At 54.4% G+C, this 24,936-nt stretch overlaps 1 protein-coding gene across 2 annotated transcripts; it reads left to right on the top strand.

Annotated features, from left to right (window-relative positions):
• The first annotated feature begins 484 nt into the window (after positions 1-484).
• On the top strand, positions 485-21,717 carry GEMIN5 (gem nuclear organelle associated protein 5). 2 transcript variants are annotated; one of them, XM_078856683.1, is made up of 27 exons: positions 485-776; positions 1,438-1,592; positions 3,250-3,539; positions 4,021-4,286; positions 4,700-4,835; positions 5,136-5,358; positions 5,630-5,854; positions 6,969-7,054; positions 7,389-7,471; positions 7,715-7,842; positions 8,545-8,618; positions 9,219-9,562; positions 9,916-10,034; positions 10,472-10,643; positions 10,989-11,216; positions 12,161-12,295; positions 13,147-13,260; positions 13,694-13,804; positions 14,453-14,590; positions 15,805-15,952; positions 16,897-17,016; positions 17,532-17,745; positions 18,064-18,300; positions 18,736-18,901; positions 19,561-20,599; positions 20,987-21,077; positions 21,325-21,717. In XM_078856683.1, exons 1-27 carry the CDS (start codon positions 635-637, stop codon positions 21,517-21,519), a joined length of 5,379 nt encoding a protein of 1,792 aa, XP_078712809.1. In that variant the 5' UTR covers positions 485-634; the 3' UTR covers positions 21,520-21,717. The 2 variants fall into 2 exon arrangements, with proteins under 2 accessions (XP_078712809.1, XP_078712810.1); XM_078856684.1 differs by having other exon boundaries at positions 12,164-12,295.
• The last annotated feature ends 3,219 nt before the right edge of the window (positions 21,718-24,936 follow it).

A 24,936-nucleotide genomic window follows, 5' to 3' on the forward strand; every position in this document is an offset into this window, starting at 1 on the left:
AGCAATGGCCCTTCGTCATGGCACACATGCTGACGGTAAATAATAACATTACTCAAGGGCCATTGGCCGAAACGTTGCTTTAGTTTACGACGGTGTTATTGACGAGTGTGTTGTGGTTTTGTTGTTAAATATTAAAAACTCAATACATTTATCATTCTTATTGGTTCGCCAAAATTATATTAGTGTCTACTATACACGCACTCTTATGCAAGCTATAGAATCCAATCTTTATTCCTGCTCCGCTCTTATACGCTTTATTAAATACAATTAATATTTTCCAAACCTATCTTATCCACTCTAACAAATACAACCAACCCCTCTCCTATCCGCTCTACACATTTTAACAGCACTGCCCCCATCCGATCTACAGATTTCAACCACCTCCCTATCCGCGCTACAGATTTCAACGCTCCATTCCCATCCGCGCTACAGATTTCAGCTGCGACCTCCTAACCGCTCTACAAATTCCAAACCGCCGCTCCTATCCGCTCTACGCTATCGCGGGCCACGTGCGTCAGCTCCGGCGCGGGAGTTGAAGCCGGCCCCGTTCCACCTCCCCCAGCGACTCCTCCACTGCGCTCTTCGTGGTGGTGGCTGTTGTTGTTGCTGTTGTTTATTTCAGGCTGAGTGGACCATGGAGAGCGCCATGCCGCCCTCGCCGAACTGGTTCTGCAGCGGCGCCGTGAGCGCGGGGCCCGCGGGAGGCGTCGTGGGCTTCGCGGCGCGCAGCGCGGTGGTGTTGGTGGAGGCCGGCAGCCAGGGGCCCGTGGTCAGGGGTGGGTGGACACGTGCCCTGCATCTCGTACACACCTCGAGTTGCTTCGCCTGTGGTGGGGGGGGGGGTCTGGCCTCGGGCGAGCGGTTGGTGAAGATCTCCCTGTCACCTCCCCCACTGAAGATCTCCCTGTCACCTCCCCACTGCATCTCCCTTAAAGTTCGAGATTGAATGGGGTATCTCGCGGACTCTAAACCTGTGCGATCTGGTCAGGCATCTCGACTGCGTCTAAATGGCCTACCCTGTGCAGCGTCTGGTCTGGGGTAGTGCTTGTACAGGATTACGGGCGAGAATACATCTCAACGACAGCTCTCCAACACTCATACAACATGTCAGAATCAAAATCTCAATTTATACGAGCAGGAATCCGATGAGCTGTAAAGCTCTTTGATTTTACAGGTGTCCAGTAGGGGCGGGGTCACAACGTTACAACAACGATGTCATGGGCATCTCACGGACACTTGCAGTTCCTCACTCGTGTCGTGTCTGGTATGGAGTGGTGCTCGAGCAGGTGACGGGTGGGTGTCATCGCTTCGTGATCCTGTATGAGTCGTCCCCTCACCCCCCGCCAACATGTACCCTTCTCCACATGTCCCCCTTATTAATGCGTGTCCACCTTTACTCCTCTCCCCCTCCGCGGCTCCCCCCCCCCCACATCTCAGACCTGCTGGAGGGCCACACGGAGCGAGTGACCGGCGTCGCGTTCTCGCCGCACGTGGCGCACACGTGCGCCAGCTGCTCTGACGACCGCACGGTGCGAGTGTGGGACACGCGAGGCGGCACGCGCTGCACGCACGTGCTGCAAGGCGCGCACGCCGTGAGTGAACCGCACGCGGAGAGATCATCACCACCACCACCTCCACCACCACCCCCCATTCCCACCACCTCCACCACCACCCCCCATTCCCACCACCACCACCTCCTCCTCCACCACCCCCCATTCCCACCACCACCACCTCCACCACCCCCCATTCCCACCTCCTCCTCCACCACCCCCCATTCCCACCTCCTCCACCACCCCCCATTCCCACCTCCTCCTCCACCACCCCCCATTCCCACCACCACCACCTCCTCCTCCACCACCCCCCATTCCCACCACCACCACCTCCACCACCCCCCATTCCCACCTCCTCCTCCACCACCCCCCATTCCCACCTCCTCCTCCACCACCCCCCATTCCCACCTCCTCCTCCACCACCCCCCATTCCCACCACCACCACCTCCTCCTCCACCACCCCCCATTCCCACCTCCTCCTCCACCACCCCCCATTCCCACCTCCTCCTCCACCACCCCCCATTCCCACCACCACCACCTCCTCCTCCACCACCCCCCATTCCCACCTCCTCCTCCACCACCCCCCATTCCCACCTCCTCCTCCACCACCCCCCATTCCCACCACCACCACCTCCTCCTCCACCACCCCCCATTCCCACCACCACCACCTCCTCCTCCACCACCCCCCATTCCCCTCTTAAACAGGCTGTTGGGGCAAGCGATGTTAGCGAGCACGCGCACACGTTCACGGACGCGCACACGTGCCCGCTCGGGTCAGCCCACCAACTGTAGGGATGCAAATCACTTTACCGCACCCCCCGTAGAAAGATCTCCCATATAGCCATGAACATGTTGACTGTTGGGGCAAGTGCTCTTCGAGAGAACTTATTGAGACCGGTGTATGGTACACGACGAGGCGGTGGGGTGGATAAGCACCACGCCCGACCACCTTTGTCTCCTTGGTGCTGATGTTTACACACCACACCAGCTGAGTCAACCTAGGGGAGGCCGAGGACTGGTTCAGGTATTCGTCGCCGATTTTGGCTGTTAGTGGGAATAAAAATCCTCTCGCTGGGCTCGTAGTGCAGTGCGCTATCCACTACACTACCACTTCCCACTATGTGTACACCACAAGTGCACAGAACTCACTACACCGCGTGTAGCATACATACCACACGCATCTACACGTGCTCCACACCATGGGTTCGACACCAGTGTATCGGGCAAATTGTTTCCACTTGAAGACGAAAGTCACTCGTTTTGGGAAACGTAAGTGACTGCATGTAAATCACGTATTTATGATATAATATTAAGTCGTCTTCTAAGGTGTTTGGCCAGTATGGAAGAGTAGGTCAAATACCCTCTAGAGAAGCTCTCTCGAGTGTCTTCTTGTAAAGGCCCTTTCGCCGGTGGTGATTTCAAGTAATTGCAGGGCTTTACCTCTATCTTATATTGAATGCATATCAAATTTTAATCGAATGACAAGTTATTATATCTCTGCGTGTCCCTATGTGTTTCCTTGTCCAAATGTGCCCCAGCGTGTCTCCGCGTGTCCCCGTGTATCTTCTCATGTGTCTGCGTGCCTCCGCATGTCCCTGTGTCTCTTGTGTGTCTCCATGTGTCTCCAAATGTCTCCGTGAGTCTTCTCATGTCCCCAAGTGTCAACGCGTGTCTCCCCGTGTCTCGGGCATGCGAGCAGGCGGGCGTGACGTGCGTGCAATTCTCCCCGCACGAGCGGGACCTTCTGGTGTCCGCCGACGAGCGTGGCGCCGTCTGCTGCTGGCGCCTCCCCACGGCGGCGCCGTCTCCGCCGGTGGGGGATGCGGGGGACCCAGTGTCAAAGGGGGTGACGGGGGTGGAGGAGGAGGCGGCGGCAGAGGAGGTGGCGCCCCCGGTGACCGTGGGAGATGCGCGCACGCACATGCCGGCGCCGCGCCACGTCACCTGCCTGGCGCTGTCTCCGCACCACGCACACCTGCTCGCGCTGGGGTGGGGGCTGCCGCATGCGCACATGTGCGCACGCACACGTGCACACGCACGTACACACGTGCACACGCATGTACACACAGACGCAGAAACATGTACAGACACGTATGCAATCAAATGTCACGAGCGTACACGCGCGCACGTCGTACAGGCACACGTCGTAATCGCACGCGCTCGTGCACCCACCCCTGCACAAACGCGCACACGTATGCACGCGTGTGCACACGCTCGAGCGAATGTCCGCACGCACATGTACGCACGCCCACTAATGGTCACGTACACATCCAGGCAGCACAAGGTGGCACGCACACAGTCGCACTACATACGTAGATAAAGCTGACACAAAGAGATAATACGTGCATATCTCTTCCCCCCCCCCTCCCCACTTATACCTCCATCTCTAACTCCATCTCCCTTCTCTCTCCACCTCCGCCACCCCGCCACCATCTCCCTTCCTCTGCTCGCCACCCCCCCTGTCCCCCAGCTATAAGGATGGGCTGATTCTCGTCGTGGACCTGCGGCGCCGCTTGGAGCCGCTGCTGCGCCTGCGTGGACACGAGGATGAGGTCCACGCACTCGGCTGGTGCCCCGACTCCGCGTACGACCCCAGCGGGACCCCCAAGGACCACCCGACCCCCGGCACCGGCGATGACCTGACGGCCGCCACCATCGCCGGTTCCCTTTGGGGGGCCCTGGCGTCCGGCAGCAAAGACCGAACCGTGCGAGTGTGGAGCCTCGCCCGGGCCAAGTGTAATGCTCGCACACACGCGTACACACAACAACAACAACAGCCGCCATTCGCCACTAAGGGGCGGTGATGTCACCACGGAGCTTGTGCCAGGCCAGGTACAGTCCGAGGCCACGTGAAGTGTCAAAGGCTCGCTGACAGGAGGGCATGAGACAGACCCAGGAGCCATGGGTAAACTGACAGATGACTGGTAGATGCAGCAGCAGCTGTGTCCTCTACTCTGCGAACACACACACGTGCACGTATACATGAAGACAAAGATCCTGCTTATAGCCTTAACTCACCACTACACTACCGCTGCTCCCCTCACCTATTTTACATATACACTCAGCACTCGCACTGTCCCCATGAATTCTCACACAGACCTCACTGTCTGTCGCTCTCCACCCTGTGTCGCCCCCTGCTTCCCCTCCAGGTTCCCTGACCCTGCGTCTCCCCCCTCCAAAGCGGCGTGGGGGGGAGATGGACACGGCGGCCCCCCGTGAGCGACTCTGGGTAACGGTGTGCTGGAGCCACAGCCGCCCCCTCCACCTCATCTCCAGCGCCTACGGGTACGACTTCCAGCTCATCTTCCACCCAGCTCTTCCTTCTCTTCACTGAGGTCTTCCTTACCCTTGTTCCCCTCATCAGGACCTTCTCTCACTTCAGTCTTCCTCGAGATTCTCCTCTCTCAACTGTCACATGGGTCGATCTCCAGGTCCTCGTCACTTACCCAGGTCTCCTTCCACTTCCTCACCCCTCACCTCGAATCCTCACCTCCCCATCCTCCATCCCCTCATCTATCACCCTTAGCTTTGACGCTCCTCGCCTCCTCGCCCCTCACCTCTCACTTTACCGCCCCTCCCCTGCAGTGGGGAGCTCCTGCTGTGGGATGTGGGCGCTGGAGTGAGGAGCGGCGGTCGCATTAAGGGAACCCCGCTTGGCGCGGGGTCCGACTCCCCCGGCCATTCCCGCGTCGTCTTCAACATCGTCGCGTTCACAGCTCGTCGGGATGGGAGCGTTGCTCCTAATGAGGAGGAGGACGAGGGAGAGGAAGATGAAGAATTCTTCATTTCCTCGTCCATGGACCGTGATGTGAGTTTCACACGTGGGGACAGCGGGTATGAGCGTGCGAAAGCGTAGATGTGTGTGCGAGAGCGGGAGTGTGCAGTAAGTAAATATCAGCATTTGGTGAGACAAAGCTGACCGGGCGTGTTTTCCAGCCACCGGACCCCTTCTTGTGTTATGCCAACCTTAATCGATGCTCGCGAAGAGCACTCGACCCAGCATTGCGCTAAAGGCCACACGGGGGATCTCTGACTTCGTCCCCACGCGTCCCCCCTGCCCATGCCCCCCCAACCTCCAGGTTTGCTGCTGGCGCGCGCGGGACCTGACTTTGTGCTGGCGCCTGCCAACGCTGGGCGGTTTCGCCTACTGCCTCGCGTTCCCCCCCGTGGAGTCGGGCTCTGACCCCGGGGCGCTGGCGGTGGGCGGGGGCGATGGCGTGCTGCGCGTGTGGCGCACGCTCTCACCGCGTGCCGCGTACGACGTCTCGTCGTACTGGCAGGGCGTGCACGCCAAGCTCACCGCCGTGAGTGGCCCCCACTGCTGCCGCCAACACGGCCGCTCACCACGTGCCGCCATCGCCGCGTACACAACGGCACACACCGCCACTGCGCACGAAACAGTGCTACCACTACAGCGATACGCACACTGCCACTACACCGAAACACACCACACTGTATGGCACTAAACACTGCTACCATACACCGCACATGCTGCACAACTACACCACATCGCACAGACTGCACTGCACACTGATAAATATGATACACCACACTGTACACCTCACCACCATACACGCACTGCACTTTTACACACCACACAACCACGCTGTATACCATACCACCATACATGACACACCGCATACTGTCCTGCTACCACTGCCATACACCGCAGTGCTACACGTCACAACGCCATGTGCTACACCACACTTCACATCGCTCGACCGCACTACACCACACACATTACTACACCACACACTACGACACCACACACTACGACACCACACACTACTACTTCACAATACACAGCATCACTACACACTTACACCACACACTACGACACCACACACTACTACTTCACAATACACAGCATCACTACACACTTACACCACACACTACTACACCACATTATGCACAACTCCATTCCAAACTGCACTGTCATACGCTGCGCTATGTGAATCATTGTGTTGGTGGTGGTGGTCATGTTGATGCTGGTAATGTTGGTTGTGGTACTGATGGTGATTATGTTTATGGTAGTGTAGCAGTTAGTGCGCTGTGCTACGAACCCTGGCGACCCGAGTTCAATTCCCGCTGACGGCCAACACCAGTGACGATTATCTTAACCGGTCCTGGGCCTCCCTTAGGTCAACTCGGTCTCAAATGAGTACCTAATGCAGTGTGTAAACATCGCCACTGGGGAGACAAAGGCGGCCAGGTGTGGTGCTGGCCACCCACCCTCTTGTGTTCCGTGCCAGCCTTCATAGGTGCTCGCTAACAGCACTTGTATGTATGTTAAACCTCTTTTGAACTCTACGTAGCCAACCGTGCTAATTGGAGGTGCCCCAACATTCTATTACAGGCTATTCGGGGGATCTTTGATGTTGATGGTGGTGATATTGATGTTGGGGGTGATGTCCACAGCTGGCGTGGCACCCCAGCAGGGAAGGTCGCCTGGCATTTGGCACCGACGAGGGGAAAGTTGGGATCTACGATCTCTACAACAACAAGTGGGGTCCTCATCACACCGCACCCCCCTCCAGACCTCGTAACCACTTCCTGTCACAACACTCCTCGCCCCTCAACACATCACTACTGCTGACCGCACCTCATGCACTGCTACTCATCACACCTCGTCACTCCACACTTCATTCAAATACTCCTCATCATACCTTGGCATGGTGTGTAAACAGCACTGGGGAGACAAAGGTGGCTGGCTATAGTTCTGGCTACCCACCCCCTCGTGTACCGGGTTGGCCTTCATTGGTGCTTACAAACAGCACTTGTCCCAACAATCTATTAAAGGCTATACGAGGGATCTTTGGTATGTGTGCGTGTGTACAGGCCACCCCAAATCTCCAGCTCATACCACAAGAAGACAGTCTACTCGTTGTCGTGGGGACCACCTGTACCACCCTCACCAGAAGGTAAGGGTGTGTGTGATTGTATACCTTGGTACGTTGTGTAATCATCAACGCCTGGGAGGTGGGCAGGCGTGGTGCTGGCCACCCACCCCTCGTTCGTCATGCCGGCCTTCGTACGTTCTCGTTAACAGCACTTGCCCCACCAATCTTTGTGGCTATATGAGGGGGGGGAACACTTGGTTAGATGTGCACCCACCTGTATATATGTGTGTGTGTGTGTATATACACGCGTGCCTGTGTGTGTAGGTCAGGCTAGCGGCTACGCTCTGTACAGCTGTGGGGGCGAGGGCTCTGTCCTGCAACACAACCCCAGGAAACTTTCGGACGACGCGGTCGACATCAACACCCTGATCCACGCGGCCAACCTCACCCAGGTGCCTCCTCACTCACGCTCATACGCACAGCAACAGCAGCCGCCGAACCTCGCCCAGGTGCCTCCACGCACACAGCAACAGCAGCCGCCGAACCTCCCCCAGGTGCCTCCACGCACACAGCAACAGCAGCCGCCGAACCTCACCCAGGTGCCTCCACGCACACGGCAACAACAGCCGCCATTCAGGGTTGGTGTAGAAGTGGGTGATACCTGTGCCTCGCAGCAAGAAGGACCTTCGTGCTGAAACATTACCTTCATAGATTACTCGGTTGGGATTAAACATGGCAACGTCGCCCCCTACTCCGAAAAACATCGGCAGTACCCTCCTGAAAAACAAGCGTATTAATAAGTGGCGGTGACAAGACCACAGTGTTTGTACCAGGCTAAGTGCACTTTGAGGCCACGTGAAATTTGGAAGGCTCGCTGCTGGCAGGAGGTCACGGGAGATACCCAGGTGTTAAGGGTTGACTGACTTGAGATGAATGACAGATGCACCACCTGTGCCTCACTGTGCCAACTTGCTGCCCTTTAGTATACATGCACACATACCTATACAAAGACAGATTCCCCGTATAACCTTAACAGACTGTTTGGGGAAGTGCTGTTAGTGAGCACCTATGAAGGCCGGCACGGCACACGAGGGGGTAGGTGGCCAACGCCTCGCCCACATCCACACTTACGTATGTGTGTTCCCTTATTTTAGCACAAGTTCCCTGCAAGGAGTGAGTTGTCGTGGAGGTGCGATGGCTCCCTGCTGGCTCTGGGAAATGATGACGGGTACGGAGACGCACAGGGACACTTGGGAACAGGTGGAGATATACAGAGTCACGGGGACACACCGGGATATATTGGGACACAGATATACAAAGAGATATATGCGGAGACACACACGGACTAATGAGCACAGGCAGGGATACACATATATACACGGGGAGACTCGGAGACACTTGAGATATTTGGAGGCACACGGGGACACAAGGCGGCCCATACAAATGCACAGCGATATACTGTGTCACAACGTAGACACATGGGCAGACTCGGACATGTGGACAAAACGAAACGTAGAAGGACAGATTTGGGTTAAGGTTATGGTGGTGATGTTTTTGGTCGTGATTCCATGGGCATGATTTTGTTGATGATGTTGGCGTTAATGTTGATGATGATGCTGGTGACACTAAGCGATGACGCTGCCAGTAATGTCGTTGCTAAATGGTGCTAATAGTGATGATGTTATTGATGACACTGCTGGTGGTGATGTTTGTGATGGTGCTGCTAGTGATGCTCATGACAGTGTTCAGCTCATTGCTGGTGGTGGTTCTACTCTTGACACTGACACTGGTGCCTGTGCTTGCGTGCATGTGTGCGTGTGCCCATCAGGTCGATGGAAATCTACTCTTCCCCACTCCTGCATCACGTGTGCACCCTCAATTCCCACCACAAGACCGTGAACTGCCTGCGCTGGCTGCCCCCCTACCACAACCAATCACATGTCCCCAGTGCTGCCGTTGGCCAATCGGAGGCGGTCGTTTCGAATGGCCAGACAGCGGTGGGGATGGTGGAGGTGGCGGGCAGCCAATCGGGCGCTCTGACTGGGGAAATGGGCCCTTCCCCTAACCAACCGGGAAGGCTGGAGCCGAGCAACCAATCGGCGCTGGGTTTGCTGCTGGCGTCTGGGTCCAACAATGCACCCATCTTTGTGCACGACCTGCAAGGAGTCCAGGGTGGGCAAACGCAGAGATACGGGGATACGGTGACATGTAGACAGAGACACAGGGAAAGGAACACTGAGACACCTGGAGACAGAGTCGTGGGGACATGACGACAGAGACAAGGGGACAGGGACGCAGGAACAAGCAAATGGAGACACGGAGAGACAGGAACATGACACAAGGACTCGGAAATGGGGAAATGGGAACAGGGGGGACATGAGGACATGGAGACACAGCATCTGTGTGCCCGGTGTGTACACCCTAGCACGGTTGGCTACGTACGGTGAAAAAGACGTTCAGCATACATACATACATACATGTGTGTACCCATGCATTTACCCGTGTGTCATCGTGCTTGCATGCAGATGGCGGGGCGGTGCACACGCGCACACTGGCCGGGCACACGGCGCGCGTGACGGCGCTGGACTGGAGCCCGCACCGCCGGGGGCTCCTCGTGTCCGCCTCATATGACGGCACCGTGCAGGTGGTGCCCAGCGCTCGCCCCCACGTACACACACACACACACGCGCGCGCACACACGTGTACTCGCGCGTACATGTAGACACGTGCCCACAAACACAGGTTTACGAATACACTGATTCCCTCTTGCACACATCTGGAAACATATAACGACGCAATACCTGATCCAAAAATACGATGGAGACATCGCAGCGATACACTCCGCTGCTGCTGACGCGGTTATCTGGCTTGACCACCTGAATGTGAAATTGTTGTTGTTGCTCTGCATCGACATCAGCAGCCATACGAAAGAAGAAGACATCTGGAAACATGGACGGTCAATGTAATGTTACCAACTGCCTCCCAAATTCTCCCTGTGCCTGCCACTGTTTTCCAATGTCTCCTGTTGTCCCACAATGCCCTGTTGTCTCCCCGCACCTCCCCGCCCCCCAATTCTGGCAGGTGTGGCGTGCCGACACGGGGGAGCCGCTGAGTAACTACCGGGGCCACGGGGGCCGCGTGCTCAGCGTGGCGTGGTGCCCCAGCGACGCCGACGTCGTGTGGTCGGGTGGGGATGACTCGAGCGTCCACAAGTGGAGGCCGTCGCAGCAGCCACAGAAGCAGCCGCCTCGTGGTGAGCCAAGCGTGTTTGTGAACACACACTCGGGATGAGTTACGTGACTGAAACATTACTGATTTAAAAAATTGTGATATATTGTAAGAAAATGCAAGCCCAATACAGCACGCCGCGCGGCACGCACAACCGGGTGTCAATTCACGGAGGACAGTCCCGACGCAACTACCATATAAAGGAGGGTAGGTAAAAGGTGGGGAAAGGGGCCCACTGCCTCAACCAAGTGAGGTCACCACGTTGGGAAAAAGATGGAAATTTCAATCAGGAGGGGATAACAGAGGAGGGGGTAACGTTTTGGATTGTAAAGAAAATTCATCTGTCCCCACCTCCCCACCCACCAACCAGGCAAGAAGAGCGTGGAGCTGGAGCGGAAGCGTCTTTCGCAATCAAAGGGCAAAGCCAAGAAATCCAAGAAGGCTGCCGACGAGCCAACCCAGAATGCAACGCGACCCGTGGAGGCGAGCTCTTGGAGGTCACGTGACCAGGCTTCGGCGCGGGATTCGCCGCCGATCGGCCAACCGCGCACAGAGGTGGCGACCACCGGCGAGATTCCGAACGCCGCGCAAAACAAAGGTGAGACAAATCAGATGGGGTGGCAGTTGCGATCCACACAATCGGGTGCTTATGTATGTATGAACTTCTTTCGCACCGTACATAGCCACCTGTGCTAATCGGAGGTACGGGGAAAGGACAACAAACTAAACACAAAAAGCGGCTTCGCTGACTGATTGCTAGGTTCTTGCCTATACACCATCTACAGTTGCAGGGCCAAGCGGGAGGGCTTTTGCTGCTTCTTGTTGCAGAGGTTTTCTGTTCAAGCTCCATGGCCACCCTGGGTAATAATGTGGGTGTAGGGACCATAAAAAAATACCCGCCATATATTTTACAGTGGACGATAAAGATCCATTGATGTTGTTCAAATTGAGTTGGTCATTTGTGTGCTGGCATCATGATCCAAATTTTGATCATTTAAAAAATAACGCTGCAAATTACTCAATTTGGAGACGCATAGCAAATCGACCCCAACTGCAAAACTTAGCAGGAGACCTCCAGATAAAAGACGAGGCTTTCCTTGGTAAATAAATACATTCAAAATGTTTATGCTGGAAAGCCTCACTGAGACTTCAGGCACTTTTTCAGGAGGGTCCTGCATTGAGATATTTGGAAAATTCATTACATGAGTTTATGGCTTTATGTTCAAATAAACTAGTGAATCGGGGAGAAAACCCACAAAGGATATGAGGGGACAATACTCAACAATGCATTTCTGTTACTGCCACATCCTGGCTACCTCGCAGCCCAAGCCTACAACACCTCGTATTCGCAGGCAGTCTCCCACCCACTCATCCAAGTACCAACCAAGGTTTAGCTCTGCTTGAGCTTCCAAGATCGAATGAGATGGGCACATTCAGGGTGATTTGGTTGTCGGCAAAATGTGACCCTGGGGTGGTGAGGGTGGAGCCTGCGGTGAGAGTGGTGGCATAGCCTGCTCCCACGCTCATCCGTGTGATCCCCAGCAGCGCGAACCATGGCCGTCGCAGCACCTGGAGCTGCCTCTGAGCTTGGGGAGGAGCGAGTGACACAACTGCAGGTGGCACAACCGCACGCGGCGCAGGACACGGATCGACCGGAGAAACGGAAGCTGGAGCTGGGTAGGAGAAGTTGTGCGAACGCACGGTGCCGTGCGTACATCTCTGTGTGTGTGTGAGCATGGGGAGCTGTAGTGTAGCGGTTAGCGCGCTGCGCTACGAACCCGGCGACCCCGAGTTTGATTCCCGCTCGTGGCCAACACCAGTGACGATTATCTGAACCGGTCTTGGGCCTCTCCTGGGTCTACTTAACCTCAGATGAGTACCTTGTACGGTGTTTGAACATTGTCCCTAGGGAGACAAAGATGGTCCGGTGTGGTGCGGCCACCCACCGCCTCGTGTACTGTGCCGGCGAATAGGTCTTCGCGAACAGCACTTGCCCCAAAAGTCTGTTAAGGCCTATACGGGGGATCTTTGTCTTTATAGCATTGATCATCGAGCTTTCGACACTTCATGTGGCCTCAGCGTGCACCTAACCTAACACAAAGAGCTGAGGCGACGTCACCGCTAGGAATAGTGGTGGTTGTTATTGTCGCTGTTGTGTGGCATTAGTTGCCATCACTTGCTACCAACAGCCTAAAGGCTAAACAAGTGATCTTTACATGTTTGTGTGAGTCCGTGTATACATGTATATGTGTATACTGTATATGCAAATATTTTACGTAGAAGAGGACGATGGGCATGAGTGGTCGAGACTAACGATGTAGAGGCAGCCAAAGGAGGGAACACCTCCGAGAGGTCGTACACTGTGGAGATGGAGCCATGAGATCGGCTCGTGTGCAGGAACTAGATGGATTGTTGCATTACAAGTCCGTGAGAGGTTGGCGATGGCCTGGTGAGACCTGGATCCAGCAGTGGATAGTTCATGGCTGATGATGACGATGATGACGATGATGTCGACGATGTGTGTGCAGATGCGCGGCGTCGCAGGAAGGCTCGCTCCCTCTTCCCCCTTTCCGTCTCGCGCGACCACCGACCCCGCGAGGATCTGCAAAACGACTGCCTCTTACTGGCGGCGCGCCTGCATGGTACAGCACACACATACACACGCGTACAAGACAAAGATCCCCCGTAATGCCTTAACAGACTGTTGGGGCAAGTGCTGTTAGTGAGCACCTATGAAGGCCGAAACGGCACACGAGGGGGTGGGTGGCCAGCACCACGCTGGGCCGCCTTTGTCTCCCGAGTGGTGATGTTTACACATTGTACTAGACACTCATTTGAGGCTGAGTCGACCTAGGGGGAGGCCCAAGAGCGGTTCAGATAATCGTCATTGGTGTTGCCGCGAGCGGGAATTGAACTTGGGTTCGTAGCGCAGTGCGCTAACTGCTACATATGCATATACTCCGTGCCTTCGATGAGCACGGTTGGCTACGTACAGTGCGAAAATAGATGCATACTCGCACACACACTCATCTGCTTCCATGTCTATTTCCCCCCCCCCCCCAACTTCCTGGACAGACCCTGTCGGACAGGGCGCCCCCCAATCCGTGAGTCAACACGATGACGAGCAGCTTCACCTGGGGCTCTACCTGGGCCGCGAAGAGGCGACGCGGTGGCTGGAGGAGGAGGGTCGGTCTCCCGCGCTGACCTCGCGACCCATGACCCCTGATTCCGGACCCACAACTTCTGACACTTAATCTTGACCCTAGTTACAACGAACCTCTGACAATTAACCCATATTATGATAACGATTTGATAGAGCCATCCTCCTTTATGCCAGGGCGTCTCAAGAGAGCGCTTTATACGCGATGAGTAGCTTGCATCACGTCATCTCAAACCTGCTGTAATCTCGTGTACGAGTGAGCACGTGCATGCGGTGATGCGTGCTTGCGCGTGTGTGCGTTCAAGATCTCATGTATTTGTTTCACGAGGTGTCAAGATCATTTACATGTTTTCTTTGTGTGTACACATGTGCACGTGCCTGTGTTTACATGCGTGCCCGCGTGGGTGTCAGTGCGTGCACACATACACACGTACATACTACCCAATGGCACCGATGTGTACATGTGTGTGCACGTGAATGTGCTTGTGTGTACACGATTGTAAATATGTATGTACGCATGATAAGGCACCATCATGTACACATACACGCCTGTGTGCATATACACGTCGTTGGGCTTCAGCTTGTACACGTGCGTGTGTGTATGCTCGCGGTGTGTGTGTGTGCGCGTGTGTGTATGCTCGCGGTGTGTGTGTGTGTGTGTGCGCCTGTTGCAGAGCGCCAGCAGCTGTCCACCGGTCACGCTGAGAGTGCGTTCCAGCTGCTGCTGTGGCGCGGAGAGGTGGCGACCGCGCTGCTAAATGCGGCGCGCACCGGCGAGATGACGGAGAGCCTGCTGGCCCTCGCGCCCATGGGTACGGGGACACGGATGGGGGCACACACTGCGGAAACACGGGGGAGACACGGGACACTGAAACACGCAGACGATGTGATGGATGAGTGGAACACGTCATGAGGGAAATGGAGATACAGCGGGGATGCACCGGAGACAAGGCACACTGAAAGACGCAGGCAATATGGCAGATCAGTGGAATATGGACCACGGGGGCAATGGAGGCATGTGGGGTGAACACACAGGAGACACGAGAGGATACACCAAGAGATGCAGACATGAGTTCAAGGTTCAAGTTTATTTTCTTTTAAACCAGGTGACAACTCAAGAGACCAGGATGGTCTACAAGAGTGATCTGGGGCATTAGTCTGCCATTCGGGGACAATGATTGCTGCTGTGTGTATTATCCCAATTGAGTAATTTGCGGTGTCATTTGCAATTTCTTTACAAATTTGGACCCAGACGCTTGCACAAAACGGTCTGCTCTTGCGAATGACCTCAGAGGGATCTCAAACGTCCACTTTGAGTGAAGCAGACAGCACGTAGTATCATAACGGTTATTACACCCGCAGTATTAATCAGGGCGACTGCTGGATTTGAACAGTAAACCTCTGCAACAAGCGGCTAGTGCTCTAGCACTGGACTGCGTCACTGCCCATCGACACATGAGAGCCCAGTGGCACACATCACAGCAGGGGCACGGGGAGACATGGGGCAGGGGGTGGCTACATCGGAGACACAGGAATCACTTGGGGGCGGGGGAACACGGGGGATATGGGTGACACTGAGAGATACGGAGGATATGAGAGATTGGTGGAACACAGGGAATACGGCGGCACGGAGAGCCGTGTGAGGACACCAGGTCACACGGGTAGAGACCAGGGACAGGTACACAAGAGATGTGGGAAACAAGAGGTACTGGAGACCTACACGTCATCCTGCTTGTAGCCGCGTATTTGACTACACGACCCCTTGTATGACCCCACCCTGTGAACCACTGACCCTCGTGTAACTTCTGTGACCTCGCTTGAAACTTCACTGTTGACGCCATCACCAGTTGCGTGACCTTGTGACCCTCGTTTAACTCCGCGACCTCAGGTGTGATTTTATGCGTGACCTCTTGGCCTGCTGTGTAAAACCATGAACCCTTGTTGCGACTTCGCCGTGGATCTCCGTAACCTATTGCGTGACCCTATGACCCCTCGTACTACCCCGTGACCCTTCGTGTGATCCCAGCGGGCATACGCGTGTGGACGGCGTGCATCGAGTCGTATGTGCAGCAACTTCTGCGGGCGGAGCAGCCCGTGCGGGCGGCGACGTTCCTGCTTGCGCTACACCGCACGGGTGACGCGCTCGCCCTGCTGCGCACGCACGGCCTCTACCGGTATGGACGTACACACACACACGTACACACACACACGTACACACACACACGTACACACACACGTACACACACACACGTACGTACACACACAAGTACACACACAAGTACACACACACTTACACACACATGTACACACACACACGTACACACACACACGTACACACACACACGTACACACACAAGTACACACACACGTATGCAACATTAACAGACGCTGTTTTACACTAAATGCCGTTTATGTCACCACGGCGCTTGTGCCAAGCTCGGTGGACCTTGAGGCCACGTGAATTGTCGAAGGCTCGCTGATAGGAGGTCACCGGACCGCCCCAGGTGCCTTGGGTTGACTGACTGAGATGACTGGCAGATGCACCAGCTGTGCTACCTTCTGTGCCAACTTGCTCCATTTTAGCTGCCCGGCACTCCACTCATTGTTGCGAGTGTTGCTCCCTCTGCGCTCCGTTGTTGCTGGAGGCGACTGCCTCCAACTCCCTAGTAGCGTCCTTCACGAGCCTCCTCCACAGAATCCGATCTTGACGCCGCTGGTACCAGTCATTGGCAAGTCTAATCAGCTCCACATCCTTCTGTACTGCATCGATCCATCTGATCTAAAAAAAAAAATCTCCCCTGTTAGTGAGCACCTCTGAAGGGCCGACACGGCGTACGATGCAGTGGGTCGCCAGCATCACACCCAGCCGCCATTGTCTTTCCAGTGCTGATGTTTACACACGACACCATTTTAGGCTGAGTCGACGTAGGGGAGGCCCAAGACCAGTTCAGATTTTCATTACCGATGTTGGCCATGAGCAGGAATGGAACTCGTAGTGCAGTGCACTGACCACCCACCCCCTCATGGGTCATGCCGGCCTTCCTAGGTGCTCCCTAATGTTGTTTGCCCCAACAGTCTGTTAACGCTACACGGGGGATCTTGGCGGTTGTGTGTGCAGAGAGGCGGTGGCCCTGGCTAAGCTGCGCCTGCCGCCCTCTGACCCCATGCTGGGGGAGCTCTACCAAGAGTGGGCGGTTGTGCTCGAGGCGTCTGGCCACTACGCTGCTGCTGCCAAGTGGTACGTGTGCCCACATGTGTGTACGTGTGCTTGTGTGTGTTTGTATACATGTAGGTATGTTTGCATGCGATTAGCTATACATGTGTATTTGGTAAAGTGATTCTGTGTGTGTGTGTGTGCATGTCGTGTGTGAGCCTCGAGATGTGTGTACATAAATGTGTGTGTACCTAGGTGTGTCTGTGATTATTTTGTTTGTTTGAATTTGTGTGTACATGTGAGTCTGTGTGTTGCCGTATCCGTGATGACTTTGTGCCTCGTGACCTTGTGTCCCTTGTCTTGCGTGTCTCTATCCCTGCCGTCACATGTTTCCCGTATCTCACATCTCCAAGTCATCATGCCCTTCTGGTGTCTCATTTCTCCACGTTTCTTTTCCTGTGTCCCGTGTCCCCGGATATCCTTTCCCCATTTCCTGCGTCCTTCCGTCTGATGTCTCCTGTCCCATAAACCCACGTCGTGTTCCCCGTGTCTCATCTCCCCTCCCCCGTGTGTCATGTCCCCGTGTTGTCTCGTCGCAGCCAGCTGGCGGCGGGCCGCGCGCGCGACGCTATCACGGCGCTGTCCCGGCGGGCTGACTTGTCGGCGTTGAGCGCGGCGCTGGCGGTGGCGGAGAGGGCTCGCCTCCCCCACGAGGACACGGCGCCGCTCGCCCTGCGCCTCGCACGTGCCCTCGCTGGCGACACGCAGTGGGAACGCGCTCTCAGCACCGTCAAACCATACCCCAGCCTCCTGGTGAGTGGGTGATTGAAGAAGGAGTGAAAATTACTGCACATGTGAAAAAGAGCTTTACAGCTCATCGGATTCCTCCAGTAAAAATAAAGATTCTGATTTTGAGTGGAATAGTGGGTGGGTGGGTGAGTGAGCAAGAAAAGGAGTGAATGGGTGAGTTTGTGAGTAAAGGAGTGAGAGAGTGGGCAATGGAGGGACTGAGTAACTGAAGGAGTGACAGAGTGACCAGGTACATGTACGTATTTGTTTATGTGCCTGTGTACAAGTAGTGTGTGTGCATGCTGCATGTGTTCGTGTTGTGCGTGTCTCCGTGCTCCACAGGGCCGCGCCCTCGTCTGCTGTGTCCAGCGCCGTGTGAGCGAGCGCTTGCGCGACCCCGTGACCTCCGCGCTGGCGCCCGCACTGCTCCGCGATTGGCAGACACAGCTGGGGGTCGCGGCGAGTTTGCCGGGGTCGGAGGGGTCAGAAGATCAGCAGGCTCGGCTCGAAGAAGCTGAGCGACAGATCTCTGCTCTGCTCGGGGGGCCCACGGCCACGCCGCACACGGCACAGGATGAGGTGAGAGGGACCCGGGGAGGAGGGGGGGTGGTGGTGGGGGTGAGGGAAGGGAGTAAAGGAGAGAGATGGAGAGACGGGAACACATTGAAAGAGATACTACAGAAGACAGGTTGAAAGAGATACTACAGAAGTGTGAACACTTGTTGTGTGTACGCGTATGTACGTTGAGGCTCGTGGAGCTCGTGGGACATTATTAAAATTAGACAACAGAAACAAATAATAAATAAAGAGATGGACATTTTTTACTGGACAAAATATACGAAACTGATCATATAAATGAGCCGGAACATGTGAGAGAGAGAGACGTTACAAATGAGACCGGGTGGCATCACGAGATTGGGTGGGATTGCAATGGCAGGTGGGGGAAGGCCTGCACCCAGCAATGGATAGAACATGCCCGACGGTGCGTGTTTGTGTGTGCATGCGGGCATGTAGGTGGTGGAGGAGGCGTGCGTGCGTGTCACGGCCGCCTTGCTGGCGTGTCTCCGTGGTGATGGACCGCGTTTCTCGGAGCGCTCCATTTCCGCGCTGGTGCACGCGCTCGGCTCCTCGCAGCACGCGATCGTGCTCACCACCTGCACTGCCCTGCTGCTGCCCACCGGTGAGGGCAACAGCACCTGACACGGCCATTATGAAGCTGACAGTTGAGCCGGTTATGATGAACCTGCTGCCCGAGCCGGCCATTATGAACCCGAGACCCGACACGGCCATTATGAACCTGGTCACCAGACAGGGTCATTTTGATTCTGACATGCCCATGATGAATCTGACAGGTGAGCCTTAAATAATGAACCCGACCCATCCATAATGAACCTGACAGCCGACCTGGCGGTTATGAACCTGACAGCCGACCTCGCTTGCCATCCTTCACAGTCCTCTTGTCAGTCCACGGGTTGATGGGGGCCTCCCCACACCATACAGCAATGTTGGGGGAGTTATTTGACCATACTTCACCACACTGGTCAGTGCTGGTTGGTAAAGGTGGAAAGCATAGATGTGGGACCATGGAAGTACAATAAAACAATGGGTGTTTGCTGTCCAACGCAGCCGCAGTCGATAGCCTAACCAACCTGTGCTGCATGATGGTCGCCCATCCAAGCATTATTCAGTCACACACCTGCTGAGCTTCCCAGATGTGACGACACCTGCCACTTTTTGGACAAATCGCTCATAGGCGTGTTAATTGGTCGATGTTGATTGCTGTTCATTGTTGTACGTTAAATCGCATCATGTTTATCAGTAACTCTTGTTTATTGCCAGATGTGCGGCCAGTTGCTGGGAGCGACGGTGACGTTGTTTGCTCGTTAGCGGCCTACCACAGCTACTACCGCCTGTACCAGGCATGGTGGAAGCATGGCGGCGCAGTACAGGCGGACACGGCGGCACTGCACCCAGACACAAAGGCGCTACATGCGTCGACAGCAGAAGTACAGGCGGACGCAGCAGCAGTACACCCAGGCACACCGGCGCTACAGACAGATACAGCAGCAGTACAGGCAGATACAGCAGCACCACACTCGGATACAACCACGTTGCAGGGGGACACCGAAGAATTACAAGAAGATGCAGCGACACTACATGCAGACACACAAGCACTCCAGGCAGATGCAGCAGAAGTCCAGGTAGACACCGAAAAACTACAACCGGGCACAGAGGGAGTGATGTCGTCAGCAGTGACCGACACAATGCCTGTCACACCAGATACAACTGCAACAGGTGACACAACAACGGCGATAATTGCGACGTCAATACCCGGACTGTCAACAGCCGAATCGGCAGGAGTAGCCTCAGTAGCAATAGCTGAAACAGCAACAATTGACGCTGCAACTACTACAACTACTACAACAACAACAATAGATACAGCGGGTACAACACACCCAACAGCAACGCCAGAAACAACAATGATGGCCACATCAACAGCAACGGCCAACTTGCCAACAGCTGCAGCAGCAGCAGCAGCCACTGAAGCGGCATCCACTGAAGCAGCAGCAGTTGATGATGATTCAACATCAGCAGCAGTGACCGCAAACCTGATGGAAACAACAACAAAATCGACAGCTGCACCGGTAACAACCACGCCGACGGGCTCAGCAGCGGTGCTCGTATGCGAGGAGGAGGAGGAGGACGAGCAGGAGGAAGAGTGTGATTATGAGCGTGAGGAGGGGGGATTGTTGCGGCTGGCCGCACGTGCGGCACGTGCCTGTGTGAATGAGCAGCGAGCAGCCGTGCAGGATGCACAACGGAGACTGGTGGAGGTCAAGGAGGCTGTGGCGAAGCTCATCAGCGCACATACACGCGGGTGAGAGCACACGCGCACCTGCGCACATCGGTATAGGTGTGTAACGTGTACATGTGCCCGTGTATGTAGACGCACATGCATAACCGCGGTAATCATGGCGTTGGCAGTCATAACAGTTATGATGATAGCTATGCTTGTGTTGCTCATCGTGATATTGGTGGTGCTGTTGCTGCTGATGATGACAATGGTAGTGGTGATGAAAGTGATGGTGGTTAGAATGTTGATAATGGTATAATGACGATTGTGGTGGTGATGATAATGTTAATGACATGAAATAATGAAGACAGTGGTAATGCTGCTTGTGGGTATGCTCACAGTCATAATGGTGATGATGATGATGTCGATGGCTGTAACGATGATGATTGTGTTGTGTCTGTGTGCACCCAGGGAGTTGGAGTCTGGCCCAGGTTTGCACGATCTCACAGCAGAGGCTGCCCGCATCACGGCTGCCTTTCCCACAGCTGCCCCGGGTGTGAAGGTGGGACGGGGTGATGGGTTCACGGGGTCATGTGGTCTGGGTTCATCGGGAACAGAGAGCAGCACTCGGGTTCACATGCAAGGGGGCAGCAATTACAATTTATCTTCCTGTCTCATCGTATCTCTCCCTCTACTTTTCCTCTGTCTCCCTCTTCGTCTGTATCCCTATTGTCTTTTCACCCTCTGTCCCTCTCTTTATGTTTCTCAATTACCTCTGTCTCTGCCCCCTCACCCCTACCCCACCCTAGGCCGCCCCGTTCCCGGACGTGTGCGAGTGCTGTCTGCTGCTGGTGAGCATGGACCACAACCTCGGCGTGAAGCTCCCTACCCGCAGCGTGGCCACCGTAGTCCGAATCCTTGACCGCTATGGACAGCAGCCGCCCTATGCCTCGGCCTGGAACCGCCTGAGGCCAGGTTTTCAGCGTTTCACCCTGGAGCAATGAGGATAGCGCCACTGAGGGCAGCTCTATGCTGGGGCAGTGGGGGTAGTGAGGGCAGCTCCACAATGATGGTAGTGAGGAGTGCGTACACGCACTGGTGTGCGTGTATACATGCACAATTGATGTGTACATGGACCCGTGCACAAGTGTCCCGCATACCTCATCTTGCGAGCTCGGTTTTGAACGTGAAAATAAAGCGGTGCTTTGGCAATGCCCCTTTTGTCATCGTTTTCATGTGTGGTGGGAGCCAGTGAGCCTTAAGAGTGCCTTCATCTGGTTCCATGAGCCTCGGTTATTAACGGTGAACTCTTACGAACGCCTTCATGTGGTTCTATGAGCGTTGGACATTAACACGGCACCCCAAAGGAAGTTTTTAATGTCGCTCCGTAAGCCTCGGTCATTGAGCCCTAAGGTTACGACCAAGGATTTTGGTTCTTTGAGATGTAAGTCTGAAGGCTGACGTAGTCTGGCTCTATGAACTTCAGGTATTAACGGTGTATGTGTTGGAGCCTTAGACTGGCTCTGAGTTTCAAAATGAAGCCTAATATTCAGGAAGCCTTCATACGATCCTTTGAGTCTTGGTAATTAACAATGAACCTTAACATTTCTGGCTATATTTTAACATTTCTATAGTCGCCTTGGTCTGTCTGAGCCTCGGTCATCAACAGTGAACCATATCTTCAGGATGTCTGATTACTGTATGTATGTTGAACTTATTTCGCACCGTACATAAAACCAACCATGTTAATCGGAGGTGTGGGGGTAGGATAACAAAACTCTTGAGCCTCGGGTGTTATTACTAAACCATAATGCTGAATTATTCTGGCCCTATGAGCCTTCATAATCGCTGAACCCTAATACACGCAGTACTGATGGAGCTTTAGCCTGGTTTTATGAGCCACGGGCATTCGCAACGGACCCGAAATAATCGTAAGCGAGCCTAAGCCTGGATTAATCTGTTCAGAAGTTCACCACGAGGTGGCGATCGAAACGCACGCCTCAAACTAAACATTTATGAAACCGCGGCTTTGGTTAAAAAAAAAAGGATATTATTGGTAATGATGCAACAATAACGATGACGTGATATCAATAACGCGCCTCCCATGGCCGTGGTGTTTGCGTAGGAATATTTAGTGACCCAGCGCCTTGGGGGCAAGGGTTGATGGATCACGGCATTGATTAAGAACTCCCGAAACCCAGCTGGGCTGCCGCGAGGTGGCCATGCAAAGCAGGAACTCGCAACAAGCGGGTTCATGGACCCACCCTGTGCGGACCTTTCAGGAGTACAATCGCCTCGCGCTTCGTGGTGGGTTTTCTCGGGGTGCTCTGGTATTCCTGCCAAAGAAAGCAAAACTAAATTGTAGAAGAAATTGACCAAACATCCCAATGTATAGCAGGACCCTCCTGAAACAAAAGTCGTAAGAGTCGGTGAGACTTTGCTGGTTGAATAATTTAACCTGATGGCGGGACCCCGGGGTCCCGAATAAACGGAAGTCAAAATCGTAATTAATTTCTTTATTTTTGGCGACTCCGTCCCACCGCGCACATAAACGCCGCGACCCACGTGGCGCGGATCATTCTGTTGTCATGTCGTCCAAGCACAGCAGCAGCGAGGACGAATGCGCATGAAGAGCTGAACAGGCGAATGCACTTCATGCTCGGGTATGGGCAGGATCTTAAGTCTTATCCAAAGTTGCTCAAACTGCCTACACGACTTAAGTCCTTTATTTGTCATCACGGTATGCATAATACAGTGAAACTGCTCTATCTTCGTTATTTGTGACCTACCAATGTCTGCAGCCAGGATCAATCGATGACAATCCTGCAGATATTTAACAGATGAGATGCATTGCACCGTTAATTCTTCCTGTTTGATAATACTTCTCTTGTCCGTATGCATCTGTGCAGATAGGTTTTTTCTGCGGTTAAGCCGTAGACCCCACATACCGCTCGTATCAATCCGGATAAGAGCGGCGACCAACTACTCTGTAGAGTAACATTGGTATTGACGCTTGTACTGGTAGTAATCTCCTAGTTACACCAGCCCACAGGGGATTATTGCGTCCGTCCGTCCGTCGTGCAGGGAGGGGCTGGGTGGGGAGGGAGGGGCTGGGTGGAGAGGGGAGGGTGGGGAGGGTGTGGCTGGGTGGGGAGGGGCTGGGTGGGGAGGGTGGGGGGTGGGAGGGGTAGGGCTGGGTGGGGAGGGGCTGGTCACCCTGTGGTGCCCTTATAAAACTCAATGTTTAACCTACTCACGTCGGCTTGTGCCCGCCCTCACAATCGGGCATATTTGCGGAATACACCACGCCGCCGTTGACCCTGACCATTGACCGAGCAACCCAACGTTCCTACCAGCTCCCTCCACAGGAATGTGTTTAAAATATGAACAGCGCATTGCAAATGGCATCAAGAGGCTTGCAGCTTCTTGATGCAGCCTCCTGATGCCATCTCAGAAAAATGCAGATATGTATCCACTTAGGCAGCTGATAACTAAACTGAACTGGCGGGCTTAAGGCCCCTGTATTTATATTACTATTTATATTACTGGAAAGTTCTGGAATGTTCTAGAAGTTACTCCAAGTTTACTCAGCACTGAATCTATCTGGAATGTTCTGGAAAATACGCGAATTTCAAAATATCATTGTCCTGGTCACAAAAGCAAAGTTTGTGGCGAATAATAGCCATTTATGTACTTTTGAGGCATAAGCAATTAGGAAATAAGACTTACTAGCCAGGAACAAAAAAAATAGTTACACAGTGTTATCTAATGTGTAACTGCAGTATTTTAAATGCATTTTGTGCACAGCAGATGGCAGTGCAGCAAAGTCGTGCTCGAGGCTCCCACGTGCTCACGCACTTCACCTACTCGCACAGACCAGCGTGAGTATGGGCAAATATAAACCTCCACGATCCGCACAGAGGCATTGAAAGACAATGTCGGATGGGGACATTTGAGGGACAATGCAAGTTTGTGTGTGTTATCGTATTTTACGGAATATGAGATGCTTTAGAAAGTTAGACGCACCCCAAACGTGTGCCCGGTGTCAAAGGTATACAAAGACAAAGAACCCCCATATAGCCTTAACAGACTGTTCTGGCAAGTGCTGTTAGCGAGCACCTATGAAGACCGGAACGGCGCACAAGGTGGTGTGTTGCCAGCACCACGCCCAACCGCCTTTGTCTCCCCAGTGGTGATGTTTACACACCGCACAAGGTACTCATTTGAGGCTGAGTCGACCTATGGGAGGCCCAGGACCGGTTCAAATGATCGTCACTGGGTGTTGGCTGTGAGCGGGAATCGAACTGGGGTCGCCGGGTTCGTAGCGCAGCGCTCTAATCACGACACGACTGCTCCCGACAAAGGTGGGGTGTCAAAGGTAGACGAAGATGATCTCACGTGTGCACATACATATACCGCAC

This window comes from Lampetra fluviatilis, chromosome 5 (genome assembly GCF_964198595.1).
Source record: "Lampetra fluviatilis chromosome 5, kcLamFluv1.1, whole genome shotgun sequence".
NCBI classification, from domain to species: Eukaryota; Metazoa; Chordata; class Hyperoartia; order Petromyzontiformes; family Petromyzontidae; genus Lampetra; species Lampetra fluviatilis.

Bases quoted from the DNA above. Each gene is read 5' to 3' on its own strand.
- GEMIN5 (XM_078856683.1), top strand. From the start codon at position 635: ATGGAGAGCGCCATGCCGCCCTCGCCGAACTGGTTCTGCAGCGGCGCC. The intron at 777-1,437 runs GTGGGTGGACAC...CCCACATCTCAG, and splicing joins CCAGGGGCCCGTGGTCAGGG to ACCTGCTGGAGGGCCACACG. The intron at 10,035-10,471 runs GTGGTGCCCAGC...CAATTCTGGCAG, and splicing joins CATATGACGGCACCGTGCAG to GTGTGGCGTGCCGACACGGG.